Source organism: Perognathus longimembris, chromosome 8 (assembly GCF_023159225.1).
Source record: "Perognathus longimembris pacificus isolate PPM17 chromosome 8, ASM2315922v1, whole genome shotgun sequence".
Classification (NCBI taxonomy): domain Eukaryota; kingdom Metazoa; phylum Chordata; class Mammalia; order Rodentia; family Heteromyidae; genus Perognathus; species Perognathus longimembris.
In genome coordinates this window covers 14,217,092-14,234,403 of record NC_063168.1, presented here as the reverse complement: position 1 = coordinate 14,234,403, position 17,312 = coordinate 14,217,092, and the positions used below count along the sequence as shown (strand labels likewise).

At 39.5% G+C, this 17,312-nt stretch overlaps 1 protein-coding gene across 1 annotated transcript in view; it reads left to right on the top strand.

The window, feature by feature from the left end:
* The window catches only part of Kcmf1 (potassium channel modulatory factor 1), an 82,730-nt gene that overhangs the window by 44,089 nt on the left and 21,329 nt on the right, over nt 1-17,312 (top strand). The window contains exons 2-3 of the mRNA XM_048352591.1: nt 4,083-4,250; nt 9,839-9,978. Of these exons, the coding sequence (XP_048208548.1) occupies nt 4,083-4,250; nt 9,839-9,978 (308 nt within the window). The remainder of the gene's footprint in view (nt 1-4,082; nt 4,251-9,838; nt 9,979-17,312) is intronic.

Here is a 17,312-nt window from a genome sequence, read left to right as displayed (position 1 = left end):
TAATATCTTATGCATAATTTACTAATATTTCATCAGAAGAATCTGTCCTTACCATGTATTGACAGTTTTACTTATGCCACTCTTCTGTTTGAAGTTTTCCTGACCCTCCTGGTACCAGGTAGTAACATTGTTAAACAAGGATTTAAACAAGGATTAACTTGTTTTCTGTAATAAGAACTTTAAATTACCTAAAGGAGCAAATTTTGTTACTCTCTGATATACATTGATAGAAGTTCTGAAAAATAGATATAGAAAGAATGAAATTTTGGGCTGGGATGTAGCTCAGTGGCAAAGCGCTTGCTTGCCTAGCAAGTGCAATGTCCTGGGTTCGATCCCTATTACCAAAAAAGAAAAGACAAAAAAATAATAATAATACAGTTTAAAAAAATGTAATTTTAAGTGGGAAATCTGTTAAGCCACACACCAGAAAGTCAAATGTTCAGAGCTATATTTACCTTTTGGGCCTCTAAGCTCACATCACACTACTTGTCAAGATTATGGTACTCAGTCATATTAACTAGATTTTTATTCCCTTTCAGTATTTCCAATCTGTTTATGTGGTGCTGAGGAATCGAACCCAGGGCTTCATGCATGCTAGGCAAGCACTCTACCATTAGGCCACATTCGCAGCCCCCAAAGTTCTTTCTGTAGCCCCTTTTTCTCCCCACTGGAACTTGATATCATATGACTTTTTGCCAGACGTAAAAAGATAGCTCATGTTTTTATTTGTACTTCTTTGATGAGGTAATCTGATGGAGCATCTTTTCGTGTATTTGTGTTGTTGTTCATTATAGTGCTCATTGACAGTTTGTCCATTTTTCTACTGTATATAAGTCATTGATAGATCAGAGATGCTGATATGTTCTGAGTATAAAACTTTATTATGTATGTCATGCATAACACCATTGTGGGCCTTGTCTTTTTAGTCAAGTGATAAAAGTCACATGTACAAACACTTGCCAGTACTGGAGCTTGAACCCAGAGCTTGTCTTTTTTGCTCAAGGCCATGGGCTCCGTCACTTTTACCAGGCCTTTGGTTCTGTTTGCCAGTTAATTGGAAATAAGAGTCTCGAGATTTTGTCTGCGAGGTCTGCCTTCAAACAGGGATCCTCTTGAGTAACTAGGATTAATAGTCATTAGCCACCAGCGCTTAACTAAAAGTCTTAATTTTAGTGTGTTTTATTTTATCTCTATGGTTTGGATTGTGTGCTCTATGCATGTTTGAGAGAGAAATTGATTTGAGAAATTATTTCCTGTTCTGAGCACATAAAATACTTTCCCTATACTGTATTCTATTATCGATTTTTATAGAGAGAATATAGGGAAGAGACCCAATACTATTTTTCTTCATATAGATAAATGGTCACAGTTTACCCTGTGCTCCTTCCTCCTATCCTGTATTTATCTTGATGTGCTGAGTCCTTCCATCTTACTTTTCTTTAGAAGTCTTTTAACACATCTTGGCTTTTTGCAGCTTGCCTAAAAGTCTGTTCAACTTACCATATCATAAAAAGATTCTTTGTTGAGCTAGGAATGTGGCTTAGTGGTAGAGTGCTTGCCTAGTATACACGATCCCTGGGTTCCATTCCCCAGCACCACATAAACAGAAAAGCAGGAAGTAGCACTGTGGCTCAAGAGGTAGAATGCTAGCCTTGAGCAAAAAAGGAAGCCAGAGACAATGCTCACGCCCTGAATCCAAGAGCCAGGACTGACCAAAAAAAAAAGATTCTTTGTTGATATTGATTAGAATTATGTTAACTCCACAAATGAATTTGAAGAGAAATTAGTTTTATTATGAACCACCTATTCATGAACCTAATTTTTCTTTTTCTTTTTTCTTCTTTTTTTTGTCCTGAGGCGTGAACCTCAGGGTCTGAGCACTGTCCCTGGCTTTGTTTTGCTCAAGGCTAGCACTCTACCACTTGAGCCACAGCACCACTTCTGGCCTTTTCTGTTTATGTGGTGCTGGAATCGAACCTAGGGCTTCCAGCGTGCTAGGCAAGCCCTCTACTACTAAGCCATATTCCCAGCCCCTCATAGGCATTTTTTTTTTTTAATGCTGTTGCAACTGGCTTTTATTTTGGTTTTGGTGTGTCCTGCATCTTGAATTCAAGGCCTTGGCACTGTCCCTGAGCTTTTTTGCTGAAAGCTAGTGCTCTACCACTTGAGTCACAGTTCCTGTCTGTGAAGTCACTTTTGGCTTTTTGGTAGTTAATTAGAGATAAGAGACTCGTGGATTTTCCTGTCTGGGATGGCTTAGAACAGCAATCCTCACATCTCAGCTTCCTGAGTAGCTAGCATTGATTACAGGTGTGAGCCACTGGCACCTGACATAAGTAGTAGCTTATTTTTTGTGGCATAAAATTAAAGTTTTTACCTCTCAAATTTGCAGATCCGTGCCATTAAATGCATTCACATTGTTGTTAGCCACTATATCTCCAATTGATATCATCACAAACTGAAACCCTATACATTAGACAATTCCCACCCTTCCTTGTCCCCTTGGTAATCAGTATTTTACTTTCTCTCAGTTTGACTGATCTAGCTTAAATCACAAATTATTTTTTGTTCTAGCTTTTTTTTCCCAGATAGCCTCAAGCAACCTCCAACTCAAGTTCTTCCTGTCTCAGCCTTCTGAGTACTGAGATTATAAGAATGTACCACTCTGCTCAGTTGGTAACATTTTTTGAGTTTTTGTTGTTGTTTTGTTTTGTTTTTCTTTTTGTACCAATCCTGGAGCTTGAACTCAGGGCCTGGGTACTGTCCCTGAGCTTTTGTGCTCAAGGAAAGCACTATATCACTTGAGCCACAGCTCCACTTCCTGCTTTTTTTGTTTATTTAGAGATAAGAGTCTTAAGGACTTTCCTGCCTAAATTATAACCTTGATCCTCAGATCTCATCCTCCTGAGTAGTTAGGATTATAGGCATGAGCCACCAGCTTCCAACTTGATATATTTTTAAAGAAGAAATGCAATAAATATTAGTTTTTTTAACCTAGCACTCTTGCTTATTAATACATAATTCAGATTCTAGTTGTATGTGAGATTTCTGCATAAATAAGCACATTATATGTAAATACATGGCCTTTTTTAGCTTGTCTGTTGAGTTTGAAATTTTAGGGGGTTTTGTTTTGTTTTTCACGTAACAAGAATTGTTACAAGGAGTCAGGTGGAGTGTGGTGCATGGCCTTAAACAGGTAAGACCAGAACCAGGTGGCTGAAGCAGGAAGATTTTGAGTTTGAGGCTATCCTGATCTACACAGAGACCCTGTTTCAAATTTGTGATAATTACTTCTGATGATTTCTATTTAAAGTGTATTTATTCCTTAGAAGCTTAGTCCTCTTAGGTAATACTAACTTATAAGAGTACATTAAACTACATTGTTGACCCTGGCTTTTGGAACCATTTTGTAGAATTTAGAAGGCAAACCTAAAAAAACTGCTTTGTGGTTATGACTTTTCAGATTTTTTTCCCCTGCCCCCGCCTATCCCTATTCTTCATATTCAGGTTGGGAAGTTCACTAGAACACTTTATGTAATCCCCTAAGGGAAGGCAAACTGCAATCCTGATCTCAGCCTAGGAGGCTGAGTAGCTAGGATTACAGGCAGGAAAGACCAGTGCCCAGCCTTAACTTTTTTTTTTTTTTTTCAGTTGTTGTTGTTGTTGTTGTTTGCCAGTACAGGGGCTTTAACTCAGGACCTTATAGCACCCCTTAGCTTTTTCACTCAAGGCCAACACACTATCTCTTGAGCCAGGCCTTCAGTTCTGGACTTTTTGCTGGTTAATTGAAGTCTTAGGGACTTGTCTGCCAGGCTAGCCTTGAACCACAGTATTAGCTCTCAGCTTCCTGAGTAACTAGAATTACAGATGTGAATCATCAGTACCTAACTAGCTTAAAGTTATTTTGTCAAGTATATAAACCCACCATACTGCTGGAAATTGTTACTTCATTGTGTTGTTTCTAGTGATTTTGGAAAGGATATATGGTGTTAAATCAACCCTTAGTTGTTGATACAAGTGAAATGGAAAGTGTAATTTTATAGCTGCTAATTAAATATATTCCTTTTTAATATTTTCAATAGGTGTCAGCTGTGATGCATGTTTAAAAGGAAATTTTCGAGGTCGCAGATATAAGTGTTTAATTTGCTACGATTACGATCTTTGTGCATCTTGTTATGAAAGTGGTGCAACAACAACAAGGCATACAACTGACCACCCAATGCAGTGCATATTAACAAGGGTAGATTTTGGTAAGTATTCAGTGAGAATTTCCATGAATTATATTTTAGAATTTTGTGCGTATGTATGTAAGAAGTCAAAACAAAAGAAGTCTAAAACTATGTATAGCATATATCCAAATTTATTAAAAATAGAATAAGTATTTGTCTCTCAATCAGAGTTTTATGGAACCTCTTCTGTAAAATCCACAACTTGCAAGCTATGAAATACAAGTTCATATGAAACATTGAAAGTACTTCAGGAAAGGAGTCAAATCAAGCAGACTGTTCTTGCTAATAGCATACAGTACTAGTTCTTGCTCTGGGAACCAGAATGAGAATTATTTCTGTAGTGTATGAAGGCCATTGTTGATCTGTTAGAAAAGCTGGGCTGGGAATATGGAATGCTTGCTTAACATGTATGAAACCCTGGGTTCAATTACTTGGTACCATATAAACAGACAAAAAAAATAGTTATAAATGTTTCATGCTATAACTTCTTAGCCATCACTGTTTTGTTTTTGGGTTTTTTGTTTGTTTGTTTTTGTTATAGCCTTTGTAGTATGTATGTGTGAAGTGGTATCTCAGTGGTTGAGGTTTGCATTTTTCTGATGGTTAATTCTCATAGCATCTTATTATGTGTGCTTATTCTTCACTTGTATATTTTCTTTGAAAAAATATCCAGATCCTTTGCCTGTTTTTTAAATTATATAATATGTATTAATTATTGAATTATAATAATTCATGATATATACATATGTTCTGTATCTGCATATTTATACCAGTCCTATACTATCTTCATCTCTATAGCCTTATGTAAGTTCTGACATTGTGTGGATGTCCCAACCATTTATTCAACAGAGTCAATAGGATTTTGATAGGAATTTTTATATGATCATCAAAATACTAAATCTAGTGGCCCATAAACATAGAATGTTTTTCCATTTACTTAGGTCTTTGGTTTCTTTGGACAAAATTCTGTAATTATCAAAGTATAAGTTTGTGTTTCTTTCATTGAATATATTCCTAAGTATTCTTTTCACTGTTGTAAGTAAAATGTTTTTTTAAGTTATTCATTGTAAATATATAGAAATTTTTTATATATGAATTTTGTATGCTGCAGTCATGCTGTACCTGTTTATTTGATTTTGGTAGATTCCTTATGATTTTATATATTCCAAACTCATAGATTGTTTTACTTCTTCCTTTCTGTCTGGATGTCTCTTACAGACTCTGATTACATCCTTCAATAAAATACTAAATAGAAGTGGCAAAAGTAGACATCACATTGTTGTCTTTCTGATCTTATGAGAAAGATATTTAAAAGCCTTTTACCAGAAGTGTAAAGTTTGTTCGATTTTGGTAAATGCCTTTTATCAAATGAGAAAACCTGTTCTTTATCCTCGACTACCCCAAATCTACCCAGCAAATCTTGTGCATATAATAAATGCTCAATATATAAATCTCCCTGGGAATTAATATGAACAAATGTACTATATAGTGAACATTTTTATTTTATTTTGTCAGTTGTGGAGCTTGAACTCTGGGCCTGGGCACTGTCCCTGAGCTCTTCAGCTCAAGCCTTAAACTCTACTACTTTGAGCCACAGTGCCCTTTCTGGTTTTCTCGTGGCTGGAGATAAGAGTCTCACAGACTTTCCTGCCCCGGCTGCCTTTGAACCATGATCCTCAGATCTCAACCTTCTGAGTAGCTTGGATTACAGGTATAAGCCACTAATGCCTGGCAACATTTTTTTTTAATTTTTATTTTTGTTGTGAGGCTTGAGGTCAGGGCCTGGGCTCTGTTCCTGGGCACTTTTGCTCAAGGCTAGTGCTCTACCACTTTGAGCCACAGCTCCACTTTTGGTTTTGGGGTGGTTAATTGAAGGTAAGTCTCATGGGGGACTTTTCTGCCTGGGCTCCTTTGAACTGCAGTCCTCAGATCTTAGCCTCCTAAGTAGCTAGGATTACAGACATGAGCCACGAGCACCTGGCTTTTCTTCTTCTCCTCCTCCTTCCTCCTTTGTCCTTCTTCTTCTTAGAGAAGTGATCTTATACTCCTAAATTTGGCATTAGTTTCATGTTTAAAAAGTAAATACCAGTGCTTGAGGCTCATTCCTTTAATCCTAGCTACACAAGAGGTTGAAATCCAAAGATGGTGGTTAGAAGCCGAAAGTCATGAGAACCTTATTTCCAGTTAACCACTGAAAAGTGAGAAGTAAAGCTGTGCTCAAGTGGTAGAAAGCACCAGCCTTGAATGAAAAGGGATAGTGCCCTGACCCCTAGTTTGAACCCCAGTTTCACCACAAAAAGAAAAAGAACACTTAAACCAAGTGCTGGTGGCTCACTCCTGTAATCCTAGCTATTCAGGAGGCTGAGATCGGAGGATCACAGTTCAAAAGCCAGCCCCAGCAGGAAAGGCCGTGAGACTCTTATCTCCAGTTAACCACCAGAAGACCAGAAGTGTCACTGTGGCCCAAGTGGTAGAGCCCTACCCTTGAGCTCAGAGACAGTGCCTAGGCCCAGAGTTCAAGACCTACCCTTCCCCCCCCCCCAAAAAAAGAGCACTTAACCATTTTTTCGATTAGATTGTTTCATAACAAAATATTATATATTTTTATAAGAGTCAAAGAAATATTGATGAATTTCCTAAACAATTTATAGTGTGTACAAAGCATTCACACAGGCATTAGTGCTCTCAGAAACCATACAGGTTTGCCCTAAAGGAAGAGGGACATGGAGATTGGCCCTGTGTACAGTGAAGGTTGCTGAGGCTCTGACCCAATGGATCATAGAGGAACTAACCTTCTGCCTCCCATTCTGACCACCCTTCTCATTCCCACAGTGAGTGGATCAGCCCAGGTGTAGTTAATAATCCTTTGTGAACGTGTGAGAACAGGACAGAACAATGGTGCTCTTGTGGTTACACGCATCACCTAACAGTGGGTTACTTTTGCATACAGGCTAACAAAAGCAGAGGCTTTAGAGGTTTAACAATAATACGAATAGAGGTGCCAACAATATGTAACAGTACAGAATCCCCTAGGATGCCAATAATTCCTTTCCTACAGAGTTCATTTCCAAGTAAAAGAATGTTTATGCTTTCTTGGAATGCTTAATTTTTTTCAGTATTTTGCAGAAATTATTTAATAAATCTTTTTTTCTTTTTTGGTCAGTCATGGGGCCTGAACTCTGAGCCTGAACACTGTCTTTGACCTTTTTGCTCAAAGCTGGAGCTCTACCACTTTTGAGCCACAGCACCATTTCCATTTTTCTGGTGGTTAATTGGAGGTGAGGGAGACTTTCCTACCAGAGCTGGCTTTGAACCACTATCCTCAGATCTCAGCCTCCTGAGTAGCTAGGATTACAGGTGTGAGCCACCAGTGCCTCGCTAATAAATAGTTGTTTGTGGTGAAGTGGCATAGCATAGTAAATGTACTTTGACTTTCCTTTATGTTACCTATAGAGAAAAATAGGGTTATTCCTGGAGAGACATTAATTAGGCAAATACACTTTCCACACAGACCATAATCCATTGGGCAGTGTGTTGTAGTCATATCATATTTAAGTTTACATCTACAGGAACTGAATACCTAGGGATCCTTCCTGCTTTAAGAATAGTATGGTATATGGACAAGTAGTTCCATCTAAGAGTTGGCATATTGGCCATGATCATCTGTTTTATACCTCAAAGCATTATATCCTTTGTGTGGAATGCTTTTAAAAAAAAAATCTGCTGATATTAATGTTGTCACAGTGTATAGAGAGGAAATTAAAAGTAAATTACAATAAAATTGGATACAGTTATGGAATGACCATTTTCAAAATTAAAGATGTGAGCTTTTGGGCACTGTGACAAAACACTTGAAATAATCAGTTTGAAAGGATCTGTGTGCTGGTGACTCACCCACCTACCTAGGTGGGTAGTCCTAGTTACCCAAGAGGCTGAGATCTGAGGATTGCTTGCATTTTGATGCGAGCCTGGGCAGCAAAGGCCATATGTCTCTTAATCTCCAACTGAGTTATGGCTCAAGTGGTAGAGAACTAGCCTTGGGAGGGGTGGGGGGGGAAAGCTTAAGAACAGCTCTCAGACCCTGATTTCAAACTTCAGGACTGGCACCAAGAGAGAGAAAGAAAATTTGTTTCAGATGACAATTTTAGAATTTTCACTCCATGACTGTATGGCCCTGTTGTTTTAGTCTCTGGTGGGGTACTGCATTATAGCAGGACCCCATGGCGGACAAAGGCTGTTGTTTGCCTAATGGCAGCTAGAAAGTAAAGAGCAAGGAGTCTTTAACTCCCATTTACTACTACATAGGGAGCACAAAATGTTTCCCCTTTCCTATTTCTCTCTTGACCCTACTATACTAAAATGAATACTTGAGGCTGGGAATATGGCCTAGTGGTAAGAGAGCTTGCCTCATATACATGAAGCCCTGGGTTCGATTCCCCAGCACCACATATATAGAAAACGGCCAGAAGTGGTGCTGTGGCTCCAGTGGTAGAGTGCTAGCCTTGAGCAGAAAGGAAGCCAGGGACAGTGCTCAGGCCCTGAGTCCAAGGCCCAGGACTGGCAAAAAAAATTGTTTTTTTTTTTTTTTTTAATAAAATGAATACTTGGCTTAAACTTAAAGCGGGGGGGGGGGGGGGGTGGTGAGCCAGGCAGCAGAAGCTTACGCCTGTAATCCTAGCTATTTAAGAGGCTGAGATTTGAGGATCGAGGTTCAAAGCCAGCCAGGGCAGGGAAGTCCATGAGACTCTTATGTCCAATTAACCACCAGAAAATCAAAAGTGGCATTGTGGTAGAGCACCAGCCTTGAGCTGAAGAGCTCAAGGACAGCACCCAGGCCCAGAATTCAAGCTCCATGACCAATAAAAACAAAGGGGGCGGGGAATGAGGAGAAAGAAATGGGCTACGGTCCCAATATCCTCTTCAAGGGTACATTCCTAGTATTTAACTTCTTCCAACTAGACCTCACCCTTTTGAGGGGCAGGCAGTCCTGGGTTTTGAACTCAGGGCCTGGGCTCTGTCCCTGACTTCCTTTTTTTCAAGGCTAGCACTCTACCTCTTGAGCCACAGCACCACTTTCGGCTTTCTCTGTATATGTGGTACTGAAGAATCCAACCCAGGGCTTCATGTATACCACTAAGCCATATTCCTAGCCCTTGAATCTTTTTTTTTTTTTTTTTTGCCAGTCCTGGGCCTTACACTCAGGGCCTGAGCACTGTCCCTGGCTTTTTGCTCAAGCCTAGCACTGTATCACTTGAGCCACAGCGCCACATCTGGCTTTTTTTTTTTTTTTAATCGAACCAGGGCTTCATGTATGCTAGGCAAGCATTCTACCACTAGCCCACATTCTCAGCCCCAACCCCACCCTTTTGTAAAGTTTCCACCACTTTCCAGTAGTGCCACAAACTGAGGACTAAGCCTTTTATAGTGGACCTTTGATGAGGGAATGGGATGGGAGGAGTGAGAGGCACTTAAGACCTTATTAGAAGGAAGTATTGACAGAATTTTAGGTACATATTTTACTTTAGAATTTTATACCTTATGATTTTATTTTATACATTTAAGAAACTATTAATTATTAATCCTCAATGCAATTCCACTTTATTTTTCAGATTTATACTATGGTGGGGAAGCTTTCTCTGTAGAGCAGCCACAGTCTTTTACTTGTCCCTATTGTGGAAAAATGGGCTATACGGAGACATCTCTTCAAGAACATGTTACTTCTGAACATGCAGAAACATCAACAGAAGTGGTACGTGAATAATCTTGATCTAAAATGATATAATAAAGTTTGTTATTCCTAACCTTGACAGAGCTAAATAACTTTATCATCTACCTCTTGCATGCTTAGTATACTGGTGTTGTTTGTATAATAATTAAAATTATTTTACAAAATCATTTTTCAGTTCTAGGATGTTGCATTATATAAGATACTTGTTGACACTAGATTTTATTGCCCTCTTACTGAGAGCACAGCATGAAGTCTTGACCTTTTTAAACTACATTTGTTATTGCTGCATGCCTCATTTTTCTTCTATAAGGAACTTTCACAAGGACTCTTTAAAAAATCTCTGGTTGTCAGCCAGACACCCGTGGCTCATGCTTGTAATCCTAGCTACTCAGGAGACCGAGATCTGAGGATTGTGGTTCAGAGCCAGCCCAGGCAGGAAAGTCTGTGAGACTCATCTCCAATTAGCCACCAGAAAACTAGAAGTGGTAATCCTAGCTAATCAGGAGACTGAAAATTGAGGGTCACAGTTCAAAGCCAGCCCAGGCAGGAAAGTCCATGAGACTCTAATCTCCAATTAACCATCAAAAAAACAGAAGTGGAACTTTGGCTCAAGATGGTAGAGAGCACTAGTTTTGAGCAAAAGAGTTCAGGGGAAGCACTCTGGCGCTGAGTCCAAGCCACATGACCTACCCACCCTCCCCCCCCCCCCCCAAAAAAAAATCTTTGGTTATACATTAAGTAGTGATCATTGCCATTGACCTTCTTTGGTTTTCATCAGATCAAATCTCTTGCTTCTTGGGCTAAAGTTATCACCAGCAGATTTCCCTTCCTGATCATTTTTAATAACTAAAAACCAGGGACCCATAATACTACAGAAGTCTTACATTGGAACTTTTTAGATATTTCATTTGACATCTGAGTTGGCATTCATTAAACTTCAAGAAATGATTAATGCCTGGCACCAGTGGCTCTAATCCTAGCTACTCAGGAGGCTGAGATCTGAGGATCTCAGCTCAAATCCAGCAAGGGTAGGAAAGTTTGTAAGACTCTTTTTTTCTTTTTTTTTGCCAGTCCTGGGGCTTGAACTCAGGACCTGGGCACTGTCCTTGAGCCTCTTTTTGCTCAAGGATAGCACCCTACCACTTGCGCCATAGTGCCACTTCTGGCCTTTTCTGTATATGTGGTACTGAGGAATCAAACCTAGCGCTTCATGCATGCTAAGCAAGCACTCTGCCACTAAGCCACATTCCTAGCCCTGGCTCAGAAGGGTAGAGAGCACTAGCCTTGAGCAAAAATTGCTCAGGAACAGTGACCAGGCCCCAAGTTCAAGCCCCACAACCAACAAAAACAAAATAAAATAAAGGAAGAGGAGAAGAAGAAGAAATGATAAATACACCCAAAAGAGTCTCTGAGGAAATGAGTGGTGTGAAATTCAAGATATTGATTCTGTAGGGAAGAACAGATGGAGGTAGGGAGGAATGCATAGAAATAAATGGATGGCTAGATGCGTGCACAAGTAGGTAGGTATCTGGGTATATTGTAACTATATCAGGCAGAACCAGATTTGAATTCTGATTTAGATGTTACTCTTTGCTATTGGCAATAATTGATAAAGTGAAGCTTCTGTGGAGAACCACAGACAGTGAATTTGGAGACTTTGGGCCCAGTAGTAGTACACACTTCAACTACTAAGTGTATTAAAGACAAATTAACTGAAATCCAGAAAAATAAACAAGCACACTCAAGGGCAGGCAGATGTTTGCATTTTGCTAGAGGCCTTGTGAGATCCACAGTCTCTGCTTAATTTGGCTGCATCTCTGCTGTCTGGAATAATAATACAAGGTCACCTTTGTTCCTATGGACACTGCCAGTTTGTGCTTTCTAAAATGTCATAAGATTTAGAGTTCAGATAATTGGTAAATTTACTTTTGTGTAGTCTTTAAGACAGATGTCTCTGTCTGCAGGTCAGGAATGGTCTCATCATCTAGGGGAGTCTCAGGGTACTATTGTCCCATTTTACTCCTACTCATTGGTTCTTTTCATTCTGTAACATAACTTGGCTTTCATTTGGTGCAGTCTGCATTAACAAAGTAAAGAAAGCCTGACCCTTTGTATCACCATCCTGATGTTGTAGAAAATTTACACTTATTTATTTAATTTCTGTTATGTTTGGGTCCTTATTTACCTAGATACTACAAGGCAAAGAGTAGAGTGGGAGTAGTTTCCCTTATTGTAGGTTAGACATTTGTGAAGTCTTTATGCAGTAGGCCTAGTATATATAGCAAATAGGCCTAGTACATTAACCAAGGAGGTAAGGAAAGTACCTGGTTTTCATATCCAAAATTGAAGAATACATGTGTAAGCTAACTTCATAAATGAAAATCGAGTTACTAATTTTTATAAATTAAGAATCAGAAACTGAGTGCCAGTGGCTCAGGCCTGTAATCCCAGCTAGCTACTTAAGAGACTGAGATCTGAAGATTGGAGTTTGAAGCCAGTCCAGGTAGGAAAGACCATGAGATTCTTAACTCTAGTTAACCACCAAAAAGCAGGAGGTAGAGCTGTGGGTCAAATAGAGCACGAGCTTTAAGCAGAAATGCCCAAGGACTGCCCCCAGACTGGCACACACATACACATACACACACCATGACGCAGCCTTGTGTTTTGTACTATTTGCAGAAAGTAAAGATTCGTGCTAGTGGCTCACACTTGTAATCCTAGCTACCCAGGAGGCTGAGATCTGAGGATTGTGGTTCGAAGACAGCCCAGGCGAAAAATCCCCATGAGACTCTTACCTCACCAGAAGTGGCACTATATAGCTCAAGTGGTAGAATGCTAGCTTTGAGCACAAAGAGGTTCAGAGACAGCTCCCAGGCCTCAAGTTCAAGCCCCACGACTGACCCCCACCTCAAAAAAAAAAAAAGAGTTACTATCAGTTTGCATTCCTCTACAACCTATTAGATCATTTGGAAATTAAATACCAAGCATTTCCAAATGTTTTTGTGATCTGCCACCAATAAGTTGTGTTCAGTTATTTACTTACATTAGGTTGTCGGCCTTTTGGCTCCCAGCCCAAAGCAGACACCATTTTTGTTTTTCCTATTGGTTTCCTATTGTTTTAAGGATTTCACCTTCCTTTTAAACCCTTAGTCTTTTGTTCCTTCAATTTTCAATTGTTATTATAAAGATGATATACAGAGGTATTATAGTTAGATAAGTCAGGTAAAGAGTACCTTTCTTTTTTGGACAATGTCACCCCTTCCCTCACTCTCCCCATTTTCCCCTTCCATCCCCATTCACAAGTTGTATAATTCATTTTCTTTATTCTTTTTTTTTTTTTTTTTCTCTCTCGGTTATGGTTTTTTGGTTGTTGTTGTTGTTAGTAAGAGGGATTGTGGGGCTTGAATTCTGGGCCTGGGCGATGTTACTGAGCACTTTTGCTTCAGGCTAGAGCTCTTATCACTTTGAGCCACAGCACCACTTTCAGTTTTCTGGTTGTTAATTGGAGATTAGAGATGAAGTCTCATGGACTTTCCTGCCTGGGCTGGATTTAAACCAGGATCATTAGATCTCAGCCTCCTGAGTAGCTAGGGTTACAGGCATGAGCTACCAGCACCCAGCTTGTATATTTCATTTTCAACAGTGTCTAGTGAGTGCCATTACTACATTTATTCACCTTTTGTCTCTATTTCTGTGCCTCCCTTATACAAATGAACAAAAAGGAAGGAAAACAAAAACAACAAGAAAAAAAAGCCTCTTGTTTTCATTTTCTGATGTAGTTAACCCTTACTTTGAATGATTAACACACCCAGACATTTCAAAGTGAAAAACAGCAAGTAAAAATGTTTAATGTAAAGTTGGGCACCAGTGGCTCACACCTGTAATCCTAGCTATTCAGGAGGCTGAGATCTGAGGATCGCGGTTTGAAGCTAGCCGGGGCAGACTTTTGTCTCCAATTAACCACTCAAAAACCAGAAGTTGTGCTGTGACTCAAGTGGTAGAGTGCTAGCACTCTACATAAGCACAGAGAGATTCAGGGGCAGTGCCCAGGTGCTGAGTTCAAGCCCCACAACCGACCCAAATAAAAAAAGTGATGTTCAATGTGAAGGCACAGAGTTTTCTCATTAATTATGTGGATCAGGTCCTCCATCCAGCACTGATATATTCACCAAGCATACTAAAGTATGCTTAGGATTGATGACAGCCAGATAGGCCTCCCTATACATGTATACACTGTATTATCAACTCCAGTACGTTAGTTACATGAAAATTTCAGTATCACCGTACAGTCTTTTGCCACTTGTAGTAAATCAGACTTTTCTTTTTGTATCCACTGTGTTCAAGAGTGAACCATATCATTTTGGTGGGCTGTTATATTCACATAGCAGTAACTATCTCTCTTTTTCTGTTCCTCTTAATGTTTGGTTTTCTAAGTGCCCAGTTCAACTTATTTTGCTTTTTGTTGAGTTTTAGCTTTCTTTTTTTTTCTCAGTCATGGGGCTTGAACTCAGGACTTAGGTGCTTTTCTTGAGCTTTTGTGTTCAAGGCTAGCGTTCTGCCTGAGCCACAGCTCCTCTTCACAATATCTTGCTTTTACCTCAGTGTTACCTACATTTGTCTGCTAGACCACCAATTCATATATTCCTGTAGAAGAAGTAGGATCTTACTCTCAGCAATATACCTTTGGAACATTTAGGAGCGAGGATATGTCACAGCAAATATCACTGTTACCGTAATAAGTACTTATGGAGAGCTGACAAAGCTAATAAAGTCTACTGAAGACTTAATTTTTCCAACAATCTTGTTATCTCTCTGTCTGTCTAATGTGTTTTGTATATATGTATTTGTTTCATTTTGGTTTTGCCTCCTTTCCCAATGGAGCCAACAACAGCAACAAAAAAAACTTATTTTCCTTTTGAGCTTGTAGAACTGAGATTTTAACTCAGGCCTCCTGATTGCCAGGTAAACACTTTTATGACTTGAGCCATTTCTCTAGCACTTGTCTGTCTCCTTAAGATTAAATTAACTTAGCAGGCTTAGTTTTGAGGTATGCTAGTGGCACACAATCAGTTATTTTAGGTGCTAGGGAGGCTAACAAATCAGAAGATCACAATTCTAGGGAGCCCAAGAGATTTTGTTGCCACACAAGGAAGCTGAACACAGTGATACCCACTTATGATCCATCAGTAACAAGAAGGGTAAAATTGGTGGGTGCAGGACACAAAACCCTGTCCTAAAAATAACCACGGAAGCCAAGTGCTGTTACCTTACTCCTATAATCTTAGCTACTCTGGAGGCAGAGATCTGAGAATCATAGTTCAAAGCCAGCTTATCCAGGAAGTCTGTGCAATTCTTATTTCCAGTTAACCACAGAAAAGAAAATCAGAAGTGGAACTATAGCTCAAAGTAGTAAAGCATTAGCATTGAATGAAAAAGTTCAGGTAGCGTACACAAGCCCTGAATTAAAGCCTCACAACCAACAACAAAAAATTTTAAAAAAATAAGAATTAAAAAAACAGGGAGGCTGGGAATGTGGCTTAGTGGTAGAATGCTTGCCTAGCATACATAAAGCCCTGGGTTCAATTCCTCAGCACCACATACAGAAAGGGCCAGAAGTGGCACTGTGGCTCAAGTGGTAGAGTGCCATGCTAGCCTTGAGCAAAAGAAGCTCAGGGACAGTGTCCAGACCCTGAGTTCAAGCTCCAAGACTGGGCCCCCTAAAAAAGGGAAAATGAGGCTGGAAGCATAGCCTAGCAGTACTGCCAGTTTGGCAAGTGCAAGGCCCTGAGTTAAAATCTGAGTTGACTCCTTTCCTCCCCAAAAGATGATTAATTTTGAAAGCATGGAAGACTAAAACCATAGAGTGAGGGCATGGTTTAGGTAGTGGAGTGCCTATCTAGCAAGCACAAGGCTGTGAGTTCAAACTTCAGTACTCCCCCAACTCCAGAAAGGAAAACAAAAGCAGATAGCAAGCAAAAAGATAATCCCCCCCCCCTTACAATCAGAATATAAGCATTTAAAAGCTGGTTATACACTTAAAGAGAGGAATTAAAAAAACAAAAAACTGAGTTGTTGGTGACTCATGCCTAATGTAATGTCATAGCTACTCAGGAGGCTGAGTCCTAGAAGGATTGTTTTTAGAAGCTTGCCTGTGCAGAAAAGTTTGTGCAACTTCATCTCCATTTACCCAGCAAAATAGCAATTTCAATGGGAAGGTGTGGCTCAAGTGTTAGAGCACCAGCCAGAAGCAACAAAGCTGAGAGCTCAAGGCTCTGACTTTGAGCTCTAATACTGGCACCTTTAAAAAAGAAAAAGGAGGGAGAAGAGGGGAGGGAAATCTTATTCTACTTATTTCTAAACACTAATTCATCTGATAGGTATAACATACGAAGTTTAAAACTTCTCCAGACCTCTGCCCATCAGCGTTGGAACTTAGTCTTTTTTTTTTTTCCCCCTTCCATTTATGGGGCTTAAATTCTGGGCCTACGTGATATCAGTGAGCTCTACCACTTGAGCCACAGCACCATTGAAGTTTTCTGGTGGGTAATTGGAGATAAGAGTCTCACGGACTTTTCTGCCCAGGCTGGCTTGAACCATGATCCTCAGATCTCAGCCTCCTGAGAAACTAGGATTACTGGCATGAGCCACTGGCACTCAGCTTGGAACTTAGTCTTTTTATTTTCAGGTTATCATCTGAGTTAACTTCATGTAGCCCAAACATGACAGCAATATCATCTACTTGGTTCTAAATCTGTTCTCTTGATTTTCCATACCAGTTGCCAAACTGATTAATCCACCTACTTGAATAGTTTCCTTTTGGTCTGTAGGAATGACTAGCATTTTGAGTCATCAGGGAAGCTGATTGCCAGATTGTTTTATTTCTCCCTGAATATCTTCATTTCTGCTCTCTTAGCACAGTTTCTGCAATGTACTTTAAAATTTTTTGAGTATCGAACTGAAGTTAATACACAATTGTGAGATCTTGATTTTCTAATTTAGATCCCCATGTCAAAAGTACTTCTCTAGTTTGTAGATTATCTTAATTAAGGCATTCTTAATACATGTATTTATGCTTTATATACTGTCTTCTAAGAGTATTTGTCTTTGAAGTGGCTTCTCATCTAAGAAAAAATACATATTGTATATATTCTATATAAATATATATGTATATTTTTAATTGGCTGATACTGAGGCTTGAATTCAGGCCTGCAAGGTTCTCACAACTGTTGCCCTACCATCTGAGCCACATACCAGCCTGGCATTTTTTCGGAGATGGAGAATCAAGTACTTTCCTGCCTCCTCTCAGCCTCCTCTGATCTCAACTAGAATTATAAGCTCATCTAAGAATATCTAAC